This window comes from Panicum virgatum, chromosome 3K, assembly GCF_016808335.1.
Source record: "Panicum virgatum strain AP13 chromosome 3K, P.virgatum_v5, whole genome shotgun sequence".
Classification (NCBI taxonomy): Eukaryota; Viridiplantae; Streptophyta; class Magnoliopsida; order Poales; family Poaceae; genus Panicum; species Panicum virgatum.
In genome coordinates, this window is record NC_053138.1 from 16699673 (window position 1) to 16719072 (window position 19400).

General features: G+C 50.9%; 2 protein-coding genes across 2 annotated transcripts; both read left to right on the forward strand.

Annotated features, from left to right (window-relative positions):
• Positions 1–2512: 2512 nt before the first annotated feature.
• LOC120697933 lies at positions 2513–3804 on the forward strand. Its single transcript, XM_039981319.1, has 3 exons — positions 2513–2887; positions 3086–3265; positions 3456–3804. Exons 1-3 carry the CDS (start codon positions 2634–2636, stop codon positions 3502–3504), a joined length of 483 nt encoding a protein of 160 aa, XP_039837253.1. The 5' UTR covers positions 2513–2633; the 3' UTR covers positions 3505–3804.
• Positions 3805–15661: 11857 nt separating this feature from the next.
• LOC120697934 (lipid phosphate phosphatase 2-like) lies at positions 15662–17416 on the forward strand. Its single transcript, XM_039981320.1, has 3 exons — positions 15662–16222; positions 16371–16430; positions 16929–17416. The coding sequence occupies exons 1-3, from the start codon at positions 16153–16155 to the stop codon at positions 17102–17104; spliced, it is 306 nt and encodes a 101-aa protein (XP_039837254.1). The 5' UTR covers positions 15662–16152; the 3' UTR covers positions 17105–17416.
• Positions 17417–19400: the final 1984 nt, after the last annotated feature.

The window sequence follows — 19400 nt, forward strand, 5'->3', positions numbered from 1 at the left end:
CGAGCTCTTCATCAACATAGTGATGAGTAAGATTGCCTCCCCATTGATCCGTGAACCGCCCAAGCCAGCGCCCAAGCAAACGCCTACAAAGGTCATGCTACCGCGGCGAAGCAAGCGCCAGGCGGCTCAAAGCCTCTCTCGGGTGCCTGCTTCCAAGCGAGATGAGATCCTAGTCATGCAGCGTCTGGGTTTGGTCACCGTTGGGGCAACACCAAACACCTCGACAGTGAAAGCCTACGAGGACCTCTAGAAGCCTGACGCTGTCACCGTTGGGGCAACGCCAAACACCTCGACAGTGAAAGCCTACGAGGACCTCTAGAAGCCTAACGCTTCCAGCGTCAAGGAGCTAGCAGCACTCTTCAACGACGAGGTCGGGAATGAGTCGTGCCGGCAGAGGCGGAAGCGCAAGCTAGCTTCCTAGATTGTTTTGCTGCCTTCTCTGGTTGTCCGTTATTTATGTAATATCGAACTCTGTTTCTCTTACTAGGATGGTCCAGCCCACGGCTGTAATCCTGGAGACCCTATCCTAGAGCCCTCGCTTCAAGCGCATTGCTATAACCAACTTTTCTACCTTAATCACAAAAATGCGCAAATTTGCGTATTCAATAAAAAAAGAGTGAGACAGAGAGAATTTATGTTCGACTACAGAACCGATGGCCAGGGTTTAACGCAGAAATAGTGGTCCCATATATGCATTCCCGAATCCCAACTAATGAATATTGATGACTGATGATGAAATGGCAAGCTTGTGCTTCGTTGTCTGCAAGTGGCCCTAGCTGCAAGGGCCAGATCGAAATGATGGCGTACTAGCAATGCAGAAACATTGTCTTCTGAAGATCTATGAAGGTATCTCGTCGTCCACCTGTTTCTGGAATCTCTCCACATCACCATTTGTGGTGCTAGTGATCGATCCAGAGCGCTGTTGCGGATGAGTCTCCCTGCAGACTGCAGTACACCAGCACTACATGGAAGCGGTAAAAATTTCTCGAAGGGGACTCATCCGCTGACGTGTGGACCCAAGTGCAGTGAGGTCCACATGTCAGTGAGGGGGGAGTCCCTCTGCAGTACCGCAGAGGAACTACTTCCGCTGTTGCCGATCCAGATTTAGTTCTGCACATGAGATGGCAAATAGCCTATGAACCCACGCGGTCCCTTCAGAATCTCTGAATTTGTGTCTTCTAGCTGACCCTGGAGCCGGTCAATGCAACAATACGATTCTTAATATGCAATCCTGCTTACTAGTCGGTGGGAAAGATTTTTTTTTTCAACGAACCAGCCAGAAGAGTTGCCGATTATATTAAAAATAAGATGAAGCTTAGACTAGGCAATACAACAAAAGGGAGTAAAAACAACACGAGCAGGTTGGATTGGGACATCAACACATGCTCAACTCAACTCAACTATCGGTCGGATTGAGACATCGACACGATCCGCAACAACTCTGGCCCGCCGGATTGGGACATCGACACAAGCCACACAAACACTCCACACTCCACGCTACTCAGACACAGCCACACACTAGCCGGTCTCCACCCCAGCGCCATCCGTGCAGCTCCCAAACCAGCGTCGCCACAACTTGCAACTTTCTTTTTTTCTATTTTTGCTTTTTGAGAAAGAAGCAAAAAAAAAGAAGAGGAAGAAACTCCTTGTCACAGCTGAGCGACGAATGCCGAACCACCACGCCAGAAAATGCCCGATGTCGCCTTCAGGAAGGACACGACACTAGAAGTGCCGTCGACAACGACCCAAGAAGGGTTGTATTTTCATCCGCATTTTTAAAGGACGGTGAGGGCTAGGGAGGATGCCTCCAACGAGGAAGCGGCACCCTCAGACGTCGCCATCCAGACTTTCGCCAAAACCTCAACCGGCCTAGCTACGAGGAAGCAGTTAGAGCAAAAGTGACCACGCAGACGGTGGTGCGAAGAAGAAGCCGATACTGTCAGCTACGCCACCATGGCTCAGCTAACGCACCTCCGCTTGGATGCAAGTTAGCCACACCACCATAGTGTCGTTGACAAGCACCCGAGCACGCCACTGCCGGCCACGCCACCACGACGCCGCCGAAGCACCTCCGCAAAGCCTTGCAGGCCACACGCATGTCGCAGTCGGAGGCCGCCGAAGGAGGCCTGGAGCACCATCACACTGCAAGACGCGACGGAGGAGCACAAGACTGCGACCCCCACCAGCGAAGAAGCCACCACCCCAGCATCGGGAACGGCCGGGAAACGCCGGGAGAGCGCGGATCCGGCCGCCACCCGAGCGGATCCGTCCAGCTCCGGCGTGGATCTGGCCGCCGACCACGGCCACAGCGCTGCAGCAAAGAGGAGGGGAAAGAGGGAAGGGGTTGGGGGAGGAGGAGGAGGAGGGAGGGAGGGCGGCGGCGGGGCCACCTCGCTGCCCGCTGGGCTTCCGGCGAGCAACTCCGGCGGCGGCGAGGAAAGGGGGCGTGGGAGGTGGGTGACGAGGCGGGGAGACGGGAGCCGCCCATGTCGCCCGAGGCGGTGGGAAAGACTTCAAATGACCAGCATTCACGTTGAATTCAGGGGTGATTTTCTTGGTTGATTTCAAGCCTACACACGCCACAGACGAAAAAATCACCACTGGGAGCCACGAGCAGGAGCAGCAAGCCAGCTATGAAGTCTTCAGCCTTCTTTCTTCTACGAATCCGCGGCAGAAAAATTTTGAACCTGCCCTGGTTGCTCACCAATTTTCACCTAAAAAAATACAGCGAAACGCGCATGCATTCCATGTATCGTCTAATCAGGTGGCTTCGCTGTCTGTTCATCGCTCCCTGCTGTCGTGCGGGGAAGGAGGATCGAAGAGGATCGAGCTCAAGGGCTCGTGGGCTCGTGGCCGAGACCGTTGACCTCTACAACGCCTGTCCTCTGTGAGTACTCTCTTCTCATTCCGTGCGCGTTGTCTCCCTCCCCGTAGCTCGGGATGTCCGGATCGCGGCGGTTGCAGCAGCCTGCTGCCGGCCGGGCCGACGAGCTGTTGCTCCCCTTCCTAGCCGGCCGCTGCAGCTGCCATGCACTAGCAGCAACTAATGCTCGCTTTGACTCCTGCCGCTGCCCTGTCCGATCAGGCGAACAGGGAGAGGAGAAGATGCCGCCGCCGCCGCCGCCGAGCATCCGCCTGGGCCCCCGCACCCGTACCTGACGACCCACGGAGGCAAGGTCGCGAGGCTGCACCTGGTCGACTGGGTGGTGCTAGCCCTTCTCGTCGCCGTCGACGTGGGGCTCAACCTCGTCGAGCCGTTCCACCGGTTCGTCGGCGAGGACATGATGGCCGACCTCCGGTACCCGCTGAAGAGCAACACCGTCCCCGTCTGGACCGTGCCGGTACGCTACGTCTGTGCAGCTAGCCTTGAGCCTTCCCTGCAAAAAGAAAAGAACAGGAAATTAAGTAGTATATATTTCACTGGATTAAAACATCGCTGTCTTGAGATCGCGCAGATATACGCGGTCATCGGGCCGATCATCATCTTCGTCGGGATCTACGTGAAGCGGAGGAATGTGTGTTGGGATTTGCTTCTTTGACGCCCAGACAGGGAGCATGAACAGTAAGAAAGATGACAATGAAAGTAGGCGTCGAACTCTCTAATAATGATTAGAAAATTCAACCTTCTACACTATGAAGAGGGGGGCTATTTATACCTCTAGCCTTCGGCTAGGTTTTCCTAAATTGCCCCCTCCCAACTTATTTACAGCTCACTTCTAGCCGGCTTCGGAGTAAAATTACAAGGTGAGAGGTTTACAAATCCGACCTTCTCACGTAATCGAGAGGTGTACAAATCCGACCTTCTCACATACTCATTTTTCACATACATATCTATAGCTAACGAAGGTTTTGACAACCTTCGGTGACCTTCGGGGGTCAGAGCCATGAAGGTTCCTTCGTCGAGCAATTTGCCGCCACCTTCGAACTTGTGCTTCTTGGAAATCGTCCGTCACCTTCGGCCGGACGAAGGCGATCTCCTTCGCCACCGAAGGTATTAGTCCTCGTGCTTGTGCTCGCCTTCAGAAGGTGATATCCTTCGTCCCGAAGGTCAAGGCCTTTGAGTTTGTGCTTTCGAGTGTTCATCCGATACCTTCAGGTGCATTTGGCTTCCCTTCGTTGGGCCCTGCAAACGAGTTAGGGAGCATTTCCGAGGGGGGGCTTGACCCGAAGGTCCAATCCCCAACAGTAGCCCTTCGAGGGCGAGGTCCGAAGCCGACGGTCCGAACCCGCGTTGTAGAGGAAGATTGTAAATAACCTTCAGGAAGCTCCCGAGGAAAAACGTCTCCCGAACCGTCGGCTGCAACGGTCTTTTTTGGGTGGTGTACGTGTCGGGCTCCAATTGCGCCGCTTGGGCGGTTGACTCCTCGATTTTACCGTTGGTACTGTTGCTTACCTTCGGTGCTTTCCACTGAAAAGCGTTTCTTTCGAAAGTTTCGTTTTCGTGTGTGATCAAGTTGGTCGGTTTCCTCGGTGTAAGTGTTTTTGCGGTTTATGGCTCGTATTAAGCAAACAGCGAGGTTGATCAAAGGTTCGTTTGGACCCTTTTTCCTAATTTTCCTCTTTGTTTTTGTGTAGATATGGCATTCATTAAGAGGGCGGTTCTTCGTGCAGACTCTGGTCCAGCTCCCGAAGGAGAGGCGGGTGGTTCGCAGCCTTCTCAGCAGCAGTAGTCCAGCGAGAGCCTTTCGGCGGTGTCCACGGACGTGTCGGAATTAATGGCTCCTGAGAAACGTAAGACTTTGCTTTTCGAGTCATCTGTCGTATCTCAGAGCATGATAGACTTCTACGTTACGAAGGGCTATTTCGCCGAAGGTGTTTGTCGACCTCCAGGGGCAGAATTGATTCCTGTACCGGAGACCGGCGAGGTTGTGGTCTTTAAGGATTTTTTTACAGCGGGGCTTAGACTTCCGATGGATCCAATCGTGCTGAAGCTTTTGGAGCCATTCAACGTGAAGCTACACCACTTTACCCCGAACGGGATTGTTGCGTTGGCTAAGTTTCTGTGGGTGGTACGGAGATTCGGAGGGGAAGTGTCTGTGGATGCCTTTTGTAAGCTTTTCCAGCTGCACTGCCAGCCTCATAAGGTCTATGTACATGATGATTCGGAGCTTAGCGAGGTTCAGAACGGCTGCTGCACCTTCGTTCCTCGTAAGCCGAACAAAAGGACCGGTCTGTTAATGGTTATGCTCTCGGCAGCTTACAAGAACAAGTGGGAGGGGAACTGGTTAGGATATTGGTTTTACGCCAAGATTGGCTTCCCTGATCCCGAAGGTTCTGGTGAGGAGAAGTATCTGCTGGCTTCGGACATTGAGATGTTCGATCACGTCTATCAGCCTGCCTTCAGCAAGCGCGGGCCAGGTTTCAAATCGTGCCTGGAGGCCTTTATGACGGCTTGCCAAGTTTGTGGTGGCAGGGATGCTGTCGAGGAATTTCTGGCTGTGAAGGTTTGGCCGCTTGCTGCTGGCTGGTCTCCGTCGAGGTTCGAGCGTAAGCGTTTTGTTGGTTTGAAGTATGATGTGACTTCTCCGATTTTTGGGCTTCGGAGGCCCGAGGGTCCCAGTGACGAAGTTATTGTGGATGAGCTGGAGCGGCAGGCTGCGGAGATACTGGGCCCTTGGAACAAAAAGGAGTATCTTTCTTTGGTGGAGGTGTGCGGAGAGAACCTTCGGTTGAACCGGTGCTTGGCTGAGAAGGGTGTCGCTTACGAGCCTCGGCCGGTTCCGGCGAATGCCATTCCAAGAATGACTCCGCCGGGGAACGTTGGTTCGAAGGTTCCTGAGTCGAAGTCTAGGGGCAAGGCTAAGGTGGAGGAGGCGGGGAGCTCCGGGGCTGCTGGCGCACGGGGACGCGGGCGTGGTCGGAAATCTTCGAGCACGAAGGTTTCTGTTGCGAGGGCTGAGAGCGCCAAGAGGAAGGCGCGAGATGAGGAGGTTTCGTCGGGCGACAGCGGTACACCCTCATTCATGGAAGAGCTCATGGGGACGGTGGGCGGGGAGATCGTAGTTCCCGAGGGGAGGCTTTTTAGATCCCGTTTTGATCTCAGCGATGAGTACGGGACCATGCTTTTCGGTTCCGGCCATCGGGTTGAGGTGGCGAAAGCGCTGATTAATCTTCATTGTTCCTCCGAAGGTACGACAAAGAGGAAGAGGATTCAAAGCCTCGTTAAGACTGGGTCCAGGCTTGCGGACCTTCCGAAGCCACCCGTGACGAAGGGGACTGCCTCGATGGCTGATGTCCTGAAGGATTCGGCTCCGGCGCCGAAGGATGCGCAGCCTGTTCTTGCGGTGAACATCGAGGAGGGGGAGATCTTGGTAGGTGAGACGCTGATGGCGCTCAGAGGTGGAGAGGCTCCTGGTGGTTCCTCTGCTCCACCTTCGGACGAAGAGGTGGAGGCTTTGGAGGGGATGGCCTTCGACGAGTCTGGTAAGTTTCACCTACTTGGCATTTCCTGATTACCTAACTTTTTCGCCGCTCTCGAAGGGGTTTTTACTTGTGTTACTTTTTGCAGCTGTGTCGGCGTTGATGCAGCAGCTCTTGGCAATGCACGGGCCTGGCGCGGCTGGGATTCTCCCTCCCGAGAAAGGTGTGAGGCCTTGTTTTATTTTCAGCTTTTGAGCAATCTTTAGTGTTCCCGAAGGTGATTTTGTTTTTGTTTTAGATTTTAATGCTGCCGTGGCAGAGACGTCTACCTCCAACGCTGCCTTTATCGTTGCCGAGTTGAGCAAGAAGCTTGCTCATGCCAGCCGAATGTTAATGCAAAAGGCTAAGGCAGATGCAGACCTTCGGGTGAAGGGCGCCACCGAGAGATTAGGTCTGGCTGACAAACTGCGGCAAGCTGAGGCGGAGGTTCTCGCTCTGAGAGAGGAGAACCAGCAACTGAAGGTTAAGTGCTCGAAGCTGGAGTCGAGTGCTTCGGATAATGAGAAGGTTCTAGAGAGCCTTCGGAGGACCGTTGAGGGGGATGCGAATGAGAAGGCTGCCCTCGAGAGTAGGATCGCCGAGCTGGAGTGGGTTCAGGCTAAAATTATTGAACTCGAGCGGATCTTACCCGAAGTCGCCAGACGAGCCGATGGAGTGTATCAGGAGTACAAGAAGGCTCTTGCTGCCCTTGGAGCGGAGCCTTTGCCCTTGCCTGAGCCGGTCGAAGGTCCCCAAGTTTTCTTTCTGCTTTTGGACTGGTTGCTGTCAGAATTCGAGGGCCTCGGTGAGGTGATGAGCGTTGCAAATGACAACGCGGCCTCTGTCTCCTTCGAGGGGCTTGTTGGAAATCTTCTTCGTGCCGACGCAGTTGATCTTGCCCGACTCGATGGTTTTCAGTATGTACCCTACGAAGGCTTGGCAGCGGAGGTGGGAAGAATTCAAGAGGTGAAGGCTGCGTTTTTTGAGCGGTTCTGGGAAACTTCTGGCAAAGTTGCCGTTCGGACTCTGGCGGCCGCAACTGCTGAGGTATGGTTGGTTTCAGCAACCTTTCGTTTTTTCTTTTGTTTGTTTTTAATTGATTTCGTCTATTTGGTGCAGGAGGCGACTCCTGATCGTCCTTCGGAGGACAATCGAATGTCCGAGGATCGGAGGTCTCCTTCGGGGAATGACACAGCTGGTTCTTTGGGGGCTCAGGTGTAGAGATTGGTTTGTAGTTTACTTTGGTAGTTTTCTGGCACTTTGGTCTGTAAATATTGCCATGGTGCAGGATGTGAACAATGCTATGGTATTGACGAGCTGGGAGGCTTTTAGCCTTGCTCGTCCTGGATGCAGCGTTGCGGAATATTTAAGCTGGTCCGGTAGAAATTCATTGTAACATGTTTTGCCCCTTTGTCTGAATGTGACCTTCTCGATTGCTTTTGTAATGGCTACTTATTGCGTATCCTTCGGGTTTATTTTATGTGTGCATCCTTCGAGGTGTTTTGATGTGCATCCTTCGAGGTGCCTTGTGATATGTATTCTTCGAGGTGTTTTGATGTGCATCCTTCGAGGTGCCTTGTGTTGTGCATCCTTCGAGATGCCTTGTTGTGTGATCTGTTAGACATATTTGCACCCGATGTTTGCAGAGTAGTACTATCGTGGGGCTCTTGGAGAAAAACGTCTCCCCCCAGCCTTAGTTTTTTCTTGCCGAAGGACCTTTTTGGATGTAATTTGTTGTTGTCCGGGGCGACGCTCGTTAGGGTGGTTTTTCAAAAAAAAAACGTCTCCCCCCTTCCTAACGAGTCGTTGCCCGGAGGTATTTTGTGAAGAAGAAGTGTTTGTTATTTCGATGTATGATTTGTTTGCCAACGAGGCAATGCGCGGAAACTTTGTTTTTTGTGAAAAAAACGTCTCCCCCCTTTCTTGCGCGCTGTTGTCCTCGAAGGGCTTAGTTCTTTTTGTTTTGGGTAAATCGAATGATGTGTGCCGAAGGTTCTTGTGGAGAAAAGGTCCCCCCCTTTCTGGCATCCATCTTTCGATTTTTCTGAGGTAGCCTGTTGGCCTTCGCTTTGCACTTATTGTGCCCTTTTTGTCGTTGGTTTTTGCCATTTTTGCGCTTGTTGTGTGCTTGTGCCGAAGGTTTTTTGGTTCGGACCCTTTGAAAGGTCGAGGCCCCTTGGCGTTTTTTCGCTTGTTGTGTGTTTGGGCCGAAGGTTTTTTGGTTCGGACCTTTTGAAAGGTCGAAGCCCCTTGGCGTTTTTGCACTTGTTGTGCGTTTGTGCCGAAGGTTTTTTGGTTCGGACCTTTTGAAAAGGTCGAAGCCCCTTGGCGTTTTTGCACTTGTTGTGCGTTTGTGCCGAAGGTTTTTTGGTTCGGACCTTTTGAAAAGTCGAAGCCCCTTGGCGTTTTTGCACTTGTTGTGTGTTTGTGCCGAAGGTTTTTTGGTTCGGACCTTTTGAAAAGGTCGAAGCCCCTTGGCATTTTTGCACTTGTTGTGCGTTTGTTTTGATAAGTATGCAAAGTTTGCGGATTCTGCATACTTTGCTAACTTACTGTTTTATTTAGCATGCAGATGCTTGCCGAAGCTTGCCATTTTGTCTGCTTAGGCGAGAGTGACACTGTTTGGGGAAAATTCATTGTATTGAGATTGTTTACATTGGGTCCGCCTCGTCAAAAACCTCACCTCCTGTGTGGAGTTTCCCCTTGTGAGGAAAAGAGTACGGCCCGTTTACAATGTAAGAAATAACTGAAAATAGATGTGAAGGTCCGCGATCGCTTATAGCTTCGCGATGCGTCCTTTTTACAAAATTAAATGCAGTACTTTTTGAGGCTGTCGGCATTCCAAGGATGCTGCAGCTCATTGCCTTCGGCGTCGGACAAGTGATATGACCCTGGCCTGTTGCTCTTGATTACTAGGAATGGTCCTTCCCACTTGGGTTGAAGTTTGCCGGAGGTTTCGGCATTTGGCTTCCTTTTTAGGACCCAGTCTCCTACTGCGATGTCCTTTTTCACGATTTTCTTGTCTCTCCACTTCGTGGTTTCTTGTTGATACTTTTCTAGATTTTCCGAAACTTGTAGGATGTCTAGCTCTATGAGGTCTTTCTCCTCCGAGGGTGTGCCCTCGACTTGATGGGTCACCCTTAGGCTTCGATTCTTAAGCTCCTCTGGTGTCATTGCTTCGGCACCATATAGTAGCCTGAATGGGGTGAACTTGGTGGTTCTTGATTCTGAGGTGTTGTGGGACCAGATAACCTTCGGGAGTTCATCTGCCCATTTGCCTTTTTTCTGATCAAACAGGCACTTTTTGATGCTGCCGAAGACGATGCCATTGGCCCTTTCGACAGCCCCGTTGGATTGTGGGTGGTACACCGAAGCAAAGATTACCTTCGTGCCCAGACTGTAACAGAATTCTCTGAAGAGCTGTGAATCAAACTGTTTTCCGTTATCGACGGTGATCTCCCTTGGGACCCCGAACCTGCAGACGATGTTCTGCCAAAAGAATTTTCTGATTGTTTCTGATCTGATGTTGATGAGTGGCTTGGCTTCGATCCACTTTGTAATGTACTCGATAACAACTGCTGCGTACTTGTAATTGCCCTGAGCTATGGGTAGGGGGCCCACTAGATCAATTCCCCATCTTTGAAGAGGCCAGGTCGGGGGTATCAGCTGAATTGGCTCCGAAGGATTTGAGGACTTCGGGCCCATCATTTGGCATGCTTGGCATGTTTTCACTATGTGCTGGGCGTCCTTCAGGGCTGTTGGCCAGAAGAATCCTTGCCTGAAGGCTTTGGAGACAAGTTGTCTGAAGCCAATGTGGGATCCGCAAAACCCGGAGTGAATTTCCTTGAGGAGCTCGATTCCTTCGGTTGTCGAGATGCACTTTAACCATGGGCTGGTTACACCTGACTTGAACAATTCTCCCTCGGAGATAACGTAGCCCCTCGCTCTTTGGAACATTTTCTTCTCCTCTTTCTCATTTGGCAGCTCGATGTTTCCCCGAAGGTACTTCATTATAGGTGTTCTCCAATCTTCGGCTGAGATGACTGAGACTTGTTTTTCTCTCTTCGGCCTGACCGAAGGTTCTGTGATTTCTTCAAAAAATACATCTGATGGTAACTGCTCCTTTCTTGATGCTGCCTTTGCCAGTTTGTCTGCTTCGTCGTTCATGTGCCTCGGGATATGAACGATGTCGAAGCCTTTGAAATATTTCTCCATGGATCTAACTGCATCAAGGTACTCGATAAGATCTGGTTTTCTTGCCTCCGAGTCCTTTTCGATGTGGTCTCTGATGACCTTCGAGTCTGTTTTGACTATGAAGTTCTGATGGCCAAGGGCTTTCATTTTGCGAAGGCCCAGTAGCAAGGCTTCATACTCGGTTGTGTTGTTGGTAGATGATTCTAGGTTGCCGAAGGTTAGTCGTGCAGCGTATCTTGTTTTTGCTCCCGAAGGAGACTCTATTATTGTAGCAATGCCCGCTCCGTCGTTGCACCAGGCCCCATCGCAGTGCACGATCAGGTTTCAGTCGAAGGTTCCTCCTTGAAGGTTGGGGATGTCCAATCAGCAATGAAATCGGCTAATACTTGTGATTTGATGGCTGTTCTTCTTTCGAAGTCTATGTAAAACTCCGATAGTTCTGAAGCCCATTTGGCAATTCTGACTGAGGCCTCTGTATTGCTGAATAAATCATGCAAGGGTTGATCTGTGACCATGATTATCTTGTGAGCTTCGAAATAGTGTCGTAGCTTCCGGGCAGACATGACCACTGCGTATGCAATTTTTTCTAGCTCTGAGTATAGGAGCTTCGAGCATGCAAGAGCTTCAGATACGAAGTAGACGGGTAGTTGCTGCTTCTTTCCTCCAACTTCTCTCTCGAGGACGAGCGCTGCACTGACAGTGGAGTAAGATGCCGCGATGTACAGTTGCAACACGTCCTTCGGGTCCGGTGAAGTCATTTTTACCATGTTCTGGAGATGGTTTTTTAGGTCCTGAAGGGCTTTGCTTTGTTCGTGGCTCCACTCAAATTTGTTTGCGTTGCGAAGGACCTTGAAGAATGGTAAGCTTCGGTCTGCAGAGCGGGGGATGAATCTGCTTAAGGCTGCAATTCTTCCTGTGAGTTTCTATACGTCCCTGATGGACTTTGGCTCTTCCATGTTCCAAAGAGCTTTTACTTTGTCGGGGTTTGCTTCGATGCCTTTGGTGGACACTAGGCATCCTAGCACCTTCCCTTTGTGAACTCCGAAGATGCACTTATTGGGATTCAAGGATAGTCCTGCTTTTCTTAAGCTTGCGAATGTTTCGGCCAGATCTGCCACATGGTTGCTTCTTATTGAACTGGTTACAACAATGTCATCAACATAAGCCAGGACATTCCTTCTAAGTTGGTGTTCTAAGACCACGGAGGACATTCTTGAAAAAGACTGTCCTGCATTCTTTAACCCTTCGGGCATCCTCACAAAGCAGTAGGTACCGAATGGTGTTATGAAGCTTGTTTTCTCTTCATCTTCCTTTCTCATCCATATCTGATGGTATCCGGAGAAACAATCCAGCAGAGACATGAGTTGACTGTTTTCTGCGTCATCAACGACTCTGTCGATTCTTGGCAGCGGGAAGTCATCCTTCGGGCAGGCTTTATTGAGGTCAGTGAAATCGATGCACATGCGCCATTTGCCATTCTTCTTTTTGACCGGCACGGTGTTTGCCAGCCATGTTGGGTACTTGACTTCTCTAATGACATTTGCATCTAGCAGTCTCTGGACTTCGGCCTTGACTGCTGCGACTTTTTCATCTGTCATTTTGCGAAGCTTCTGCTTCTTCGGCTTGATGTTTGGGTTGATGTCCAGGCGATGCTCGATGATGTCTATGCTGACTCCCCGAAGGTCGCTGGCGGACCATGCAAAAACATCTTGATTCTTGCGAAGGAACTCGAGAAGTTCTTTCTCCTCTTCGGGCTCTAGGGTTGCATTGATAGTCACCATTTTGTCGGGGAGGTGTACATCGAGGGGGACCTTCTTGACTTCACAGTCTTCTTGGAAGGTTGCTTTCTCGCTGTCCCTTTGGTGCTCTTCGAAGGTAACGGGCTTGGATTCAGTCCGAAGATTGTGCATATTTTTCTATCCTGGGGTGTATCTCCGCTCAATGTCCCGCGCAAGTTGCTGGTCCCCGCGAACGGTGATGACCCCTGCGGGGGCTGGCATTTTCATGCACAAGTATAGTTGATGGACGATAGCTTCGAACTTGTTGATTGTTCCTCTTCCTAAGATTGCGCAGTATGGGTACGACATTTCTACCACATCGAAGGACACGGGGAGTGACAGTTTGCCGATTGCTTTCACTCTCTTTCCTCCGAATCCCATTAAAATGATTTCCGAAGGATGAAGCAGGCTTCGGTCGATACCCATCTTATCGAAGGTATCGGAGAAGATGATGTCTGCAGAACTGCAAGTGTCAACTAGTATCTTGCCAATCCTCCAGCCCTAAATGTTTGCCTTGATGACAAGAGCATTTGTGTGTGGGTAGCTGATGAGGTTGACATCTTCTTTAGAGAAGGTGATCGGAGAGTGTGACCACTGGGTTCTTTTGGTTGGACCTTCGGAGACGATGCAATGGACTTGTCTGAAGTAGTCCCTGCGCTGCCTCTTGTTTTCGAAGTCCAGGGTGGAACCTCCGGAGATGGGCATGATCATGCCGAAGGATGGTAGTGCCGCGGGTTGGCTATTTGTGGTTTGGTTTTCTTGTTTTGGTGGGTGAGCTGGGGGTGGTGGTAGCTGCTCCTGAGTGGGTTGAGCTTGGGTTGTGGGTTGAATGGTTTGCGTTTTAGGGTTTGGCTGCGGCTGCCAATTGTGATTGTAGTTGTAATTAAACATGGGTGGGCGGTATGCTTGTGTAAATGGTGGAGGTGGAACGAACGAAGGTTGCGTGTACTGTATTTGTTGAGGTTGTTGGGTCTGTGGCCATGTAGTGTGCCCAACTAGCTTGGCTTTTTTCTCGGCCTCCATTTTGTCAAGGGTCTTCTTCTTCTCCGGGCACTGGTTTGTTCTGTGGTCGGAGTCAGACCCATGGAAGTGACAGAAGAATTTTTTGGGATCACGCGAAGGTCCACGACCTCGGCCCCTTCCTCTGCCTTTACCTCTGCCCCTTGCCCCGGACGAAGGTTGCTTGTCGTTTGAGCGTTGGGGTTCCGACTCTTGTGGTGTCATGAAGGGATCGAAGGTTATCTGATCCTCATCTTCATGCGAAGGTTCCAGGGGATAAGATGAGCTGGTGAGCTGGCTGCTTTTCTTGCTGCCATGTTGGTTGTATTTCTCTGCCTGACGCATGATTCTTCTTTGCTCGACCCTTCTGCGATGGTCGGCGCCTGACTTCGCATACTTTTTCTGCTTCTGAATAAAGCTCCTCTAGAGTCCTCGGAGGTTCTCTTATGAGGTGGGAAGCAAGCTGGCCAGGCAGGAGACCCTCGATGCATTTCTCTATCGCATCTTTCTCTGGGAAATTTGGGATTTGAGCCTTCTTTTGGACGAACCTCCGGAAGTAGTCATAGAGAGGCTTACGGTCATGCTGGGGGCATTTGAAGTCTTTTACAGTGTTGGCGTTGAGCCTTCTGAAGCCTTGGAAGTCATGTAGGAGTCTTCCTTTCAGCTGATACCAGTTGTTGATTGATTACGGAGGCAAGTACGAGTACCAGTTGGCCACAGAACCTTCGCAGGCCATGACGAAGGACTTGGCCATGGTGAAGTCGTCACCTCCGGCCGAAGCGATGGTTGCTTCGTAGGCCATGAGGAACTGAGTTGGATCTGTTGTAGCGTTGTACTTGGGGAGCTGTGTTGGCTTGTAGCCGAGCGGCCATGAAGTTCGCTGCAGAGCGACTGAGAGTGGCGAGGTCGGGTCAATTGGGAGATTGACCGGCGGTGGCCTTTGATTCTCATTATGAGCGAAGGCTGTCTGGAGGATGACGCAGTTTTCTTGCTGGGAGGAACCTTCGGGCATTTCTTGGTATGCCCTCTGCAAGCTCTCAACTTCTGCCTCCATCTCTGCTAGCCTGCGCCTGGCCTCGGCTAGCTTGTTTGCTTGGTCCAGTGCCCTCTTTTTGGTGGCGAGCTGGGCTTCGATGTTCTTTTTCTTCATTTCGAGGGCTTTGAGCTTGAGTGCTGCTTCTGTGAGTTGATGAGCTTCGGGGTTTTCAGTGTTATCGATCAGGTCTCCATGGGGAGCAGTTTCGTTGGTGATGTCTTCCATTTGTGGGTTGGCTCCTTCGTGTTGCGGTTGAGGGCCGTCGAGGATGCGGCCAGGCTCAGTGGAGGTGCTTGTGGTGCCGGCGGTGGCTTTCTTCTTCACTGGGGCCATCGAGGGTTGTCTTACGTGCTGGAACGGTGGGCGCCGCTGTTGGGATCTTTGCTTCTTAGACGCCCAAACAGGGAGCATGAACAGTAAGAAAGATGACAATGAAAGTAGGTGTCGAACTCTCCAATAATGATTAGAAAAATCAACCTTCTACACTGTGGAGAGGGGGGCTATTTATACCTCTAGCCATCGGCTAGGTTTTCCTAAATTACCCCCTCCCAACTTATTTACAGCTCACTTCTAGCCGGCTTCGGAGTAAAATTACAAGGTGAGAGGTTTACAAATCCGACCTTCTCATGTAATCGAGAGGTGTACAAATCCGACCTTCTCACATACTCATTTTTCACATACATATCTACAGCTAACGAAGGTTTTGACAACCTTCGGTGACCTTCGGGGGTCGGAGCCATGAAGGTTCCTTCGTCGAGCAATCTACCGCCACCTTCGAACTTGTGCTTCTTGGAAATCGTCCGTCACCTTCGGCCGGACGAAGGCGATCTCCTTCGCCACCGAAGGTATTGGTCCTCGCGCTTGTGCTCGCCTTCAGGAGGTGATATCCTTCGTCCCGAAGGTCAAGGCCTTTGAGTTTGTGCTTTCGAGTGTTCATCCAATACCTTTAGGTGCATTTGGCTTCCTTTCGTTGGGCCCTGCAAACGAGTTAGGGAGCATTTCCGAGGAGGGGTTTGACCCGAAGGTCCAATCCCCAACAATGTGTATGACATGCACCATGCCATTCTAGGCGAGTTCTTGGCTTCTTGCAGTGGCGTCCCTTTGCTCCGGTTGTTCTTCTGCAGCTGTGCTGCTTTTATGTTCTGACATGTGGTTGCCCGTGGCTGTCTGAGCAGGCCTTCTGTTCTCCGTGCTCATCACCGGCGTCCTGACCGACGCGATCAAGGACGGAGTTGGCCGGCCGCGCGGCCGCGCCCCGATTTCTTCTGGCGCTGCTTCCCTGACAGAGTGCCGGTGAGTGAGTTGTATTCTGAACCTCAATGACCTGAACCGTCAGAAACTTCAGAGTTTGCTAGCCTGTTTCTTTCTCTCGCCACAATTAATGTGACACCAATCACGCCATGATCTCATTGCTCAATGATTCGATGCGTCGTAAATTCAGAAGTACAACAACATCACCACGCAAGCCATATGCCACGGAGACCCGGCCGTGATCAAAGAAGGGCACAAGAGCTTCCCAAGTGGGCATTCTTCATGTAAGCGGCTGCCTGCATCTCTGCGAGCCGTTTGCTGTGTGCAAGCAGCATACCATTTGGATCCTGAAAATTCCGGCTTGAAATCATTCCAGAGTCCTTCGCTGGGCTAGGCTTCCTGTTGTGGTACCTGGCCGGCAAGATCAAGGCATTCGACCGGCGCGGCCATGTGGCCAAGCTCTGCATCGTCCTCCTGCCGCTGCTGCTGGCGACCATGGTTGCCATCTCGAGGGTGGATGACTACTGGCACCACTGGCAGGACGTATTTGCCGGTGGAATTCTCGGTAGGCTCATCGATTCATTCAGCTGGCTCAGCTACCCAGGATTGCAGCTACCTCACATCTGTTGTCAACTACTGGTCTGAACAGACAACAAAGTCGTTTCAACAAAAAATGGTCTGAACATAGATCTCTCGTTGGTGTAACTTTGCAGGGTTGGTGGTTGCGTCCTTCTGCTACCTGCAGTTTTTTCCTCCACCCTCCGGGGAACAAGGTACGATGCATCATTGCATACAGGACCCTACTATCCTTTTCCCATTTTTTTTAAAGTTTTTTTCCTATTCTTTTCTAAAACAAAAATGTAATGAAGAATTTACTAGCAGTACTTTGCTGACTAGGCCCAAACGTCTTGTGAAATTAATCTGGGCCGAGAAAATCTCAGTTTCTTGGACCAGGCCCTATAGAATAGTGGGCCGAAGTATGCTCGGCCTCTCTGCCTCAATCCATCTAGGTCCATTTTTTATGTCTCAAGATTTTTCTTTATGAGCAAAGTACTGCTAGTACGTTTCTTCATTTTTTTTATCTGCTATTACAGCTCTGTTACAATGATTGTAAAGTATTGGAGGGTACAATTCTGTCGGATGAACGGCTCATAATTTTTTAAACATTGTAAAAGTTCTCAAATATATAATATGTAGAAGAGTAAGGCAGTTGAGGAAAAAAAACAAGAGTACAAGACTGGATGGCTGATGTTTTACTTGTGGAGTTGCAGGATTTTGGCCCCACGCCTACTTTGATCACATTCTTAACCCCGAGGGAGAGGGCCAAGTGCAGTCAACAACCAACTCGAGTCACCATCAATCACTATCGGAAGTCTCAGTTGCAATGGAAATGGGGAACACGAACCAAGAATTGGGTTCCATGGAAGAAGGCCACCGAGCTCGGTGACCGACTGCCGCCGTGTTGCCGTTACGAACAGAACCGCGGTCCCTGACGATCTGACGGCCGTGGACCGGCTAACCTGCCGTCAAGGCAATTACGTCAGCTAGCAAAGACAACTGCCAAACAGCAGCACAAAGATTAGTCGATTATTTTTTTTAAAAAAAAAGTTTAGTGGATTGGTACGGCAAAAACAAACAAACACATGGAGCATTTGATGGACTTGCCTTAAAGTTCGTGGACGAGAGGGTGGATAAGGATTCCTGCAGCACGGCATCCCAATCAATTGGCTGCGAATATCTTACGGGAATGTCAGCCTCTGAAACTGTTCAGTTACAAAATTCCAAATTCCAATTTTTTTTTCCGGCACCTGCATGGAGACTTAAATCTAGACGAAATAAAAAACGCATTGCGACTGCTGTCGGTAAATGACAAGACGAATCTAATGAACCTAATTAGGCTGTAATTAGATGCTAAATTGCTACAGTAATGCTACAGTAAATAACCTCTAATGACAGATTAATTAGGCTCATTAGATTCGTCTCGTGATTTACAGACGAGTTCTGTAATTATTTTTGTGATTAGTCTATGTTTAGTACTTCAAATATAGAAAAATATTTTTTCAAAAAATTTACAGACTGCAACCAAACACGGCTTATCACGGAATGGTGTCACCTTGGAAAAACATGTCCAAGCAACCTCATCTCACTGTTTGAATTGCAACTCGATGCCCATTACAATTATTGTTTGAATTACATCTCATCTTTAGCGTGGTGCTGACGGAACTGCTGCTGTTGTGTGTTTGTTCAGTTCAGCTGCACATTTGTACTCCGTCAGCTATTTCGGCAGTGAACGAAGTTTTCTTTACTGTTTGGACGAGACAGAAGAAATTTCTATCTGCAAAATTCGGTTGTCTCCGTGTAGCCGCCTCGAAGGTCAGACGTCGCCGTCATGGATCAATACAAGGGCCGATCGTCTCTGCCTAGCGTAGATTGTAGGATGCGACAATTTAACAAGTGTGAGCTTTGACTGAGGGACAGTGAAGGAGCCGATATGTTTGTGTTGGTGTGGTGATTGTTTGGTTGTGAATGTGAACTGTTCGAAAGCGTCTTGAGTACTCAGTAGCTGTAGAAGTCCAGGGTTAACACAAGAACGGTGTAAATGTACTCATGAAGGGAGCGTAGCTGGGAACTTTGGCTTCACTAGCCTATCAAACCCGAGCTCCCGCACGGGATAAATTAAAATTAATATAAAAATATGACTTACAGTTAATAATTATAATTATCTATCTCACACTCTCTTTCATCTATTAAATATTATAATACATACTATAAAATACATGAACAAATTTTGGAGATGCCTAGAGGGGGGTGAATAGGCGAACCTGTGACAAACCTGAAAAATTCTTCGCAGCGGATTAGTATGTCGAAACTTCCGACCCTGTGAGGGGAGTTCCTGTAACATCCCAAAATTCGCTAAGTTGATTCGTACGCTATTTAGTTTCAAAATCGAGTTTTCGTCGTTGAGCTCAAGTTTTTCCTAAAGCCTAACCCTAATATTTCGGGAACTTTTCCCTGTTCCGCCCGATCTCCCGATCCCTGTTAGACCCGACCCCGACAACCAAATCTGCCGCCCTATTCTTCCTTGACCCGCGCGTCGCGCTCACGTGTGCCCGGCGCCGCGCGTGGCCGACCAAGCGCCGTGTTTTCGGCGCGAATCTCTCTCCCTCTCACTTCTTTCCCTTCTCTCTCCCCTTCTTTTCTTTTTCTTTTCTTCTTTTCCTTCTTTTTCCCTCTCCTCTCTCCTTCCCCGCGCGCTCGGCCCCCCTTCTGCTCTGCCCCGCTCCCGAGCACACCCCCGAGCGCCGCTCGCCACGCGCGCACCGGCCCGGCTCCCCGACCTCGCTCTCCCGCGCGCGTCCACGCCACGCTGCCCGGCCCCGCCTTCCCTGCTCTACTCCGCGCGCCACCACGGCCGCTCCCTGCTTCCGCACGCACACGCCCGCCTTGCTTCCTGCTCCCGCGCGCCGCGCCGCCCGCCCGCGCACGCACACACGCGCACGCGCCCGCTGCTCACACGCCACTGCTCCCCGCCCCACCGCGTGCACATGAACGCGCGCCTCGCCGTGCCCACGTGCGCGCCGCGACGCCGACCGCCCGCGCAGCCGTGCAACGCCGCTCGCCCGCGACCCGCGCGCACGCGCCGACGCCCTGGGCGCACAGCACCGGTGACCTCGGCACAGCGCCGCCTGCGACGGTCGCCGCCTGCCCGAGGCGTCGCGTCACCTCGCCGTCCGCACCGCCGT

Coding starts and splice junctions, on each gene's coding strand:
- LOC120697934 (XM_039981320.1), top strand. CDS start 16,153: ATGGTTGCCATCTCGAGGGTGGATGACTACTGGCACCACTGGCAGGAC. Junction 16,223..16,370: donor ATTTGCCGGTGGAATTCTCG/GTAGGCTCATCG, acceptor GTAACTTTGCAG/GGTTGGTGGTTGCGTCCTTC. Junction 16,431..16,928: donor TCCACCCTCCGGGGAACAAG/GTACGATGCATC, acceptor GTGGAGTTGCAG/GATTTTGGCCCCACGCCTAC.
- LOC120697933 (XM_039981319.1), top strand. CDS start 2,634: ATGAAGTCTTCAGCCTTCTTTCTTCTACGAATCCGCGGCAGAAAAATT. Junction 2,888..3,085: donor CTCTACAACGCCTGTCCTCT/GTGAGTACTCTC, acceptor CTGTCCGATCAG/GCGAACAGGGAGAGGAGAAG. Junction 3,266..3,455: donor CTCGTCGAGCCGTTCCACCG/GTTCGTCGGCGA, acceptor GAGATCGCGCAG/ATATACGCGGTCATCGGGCC.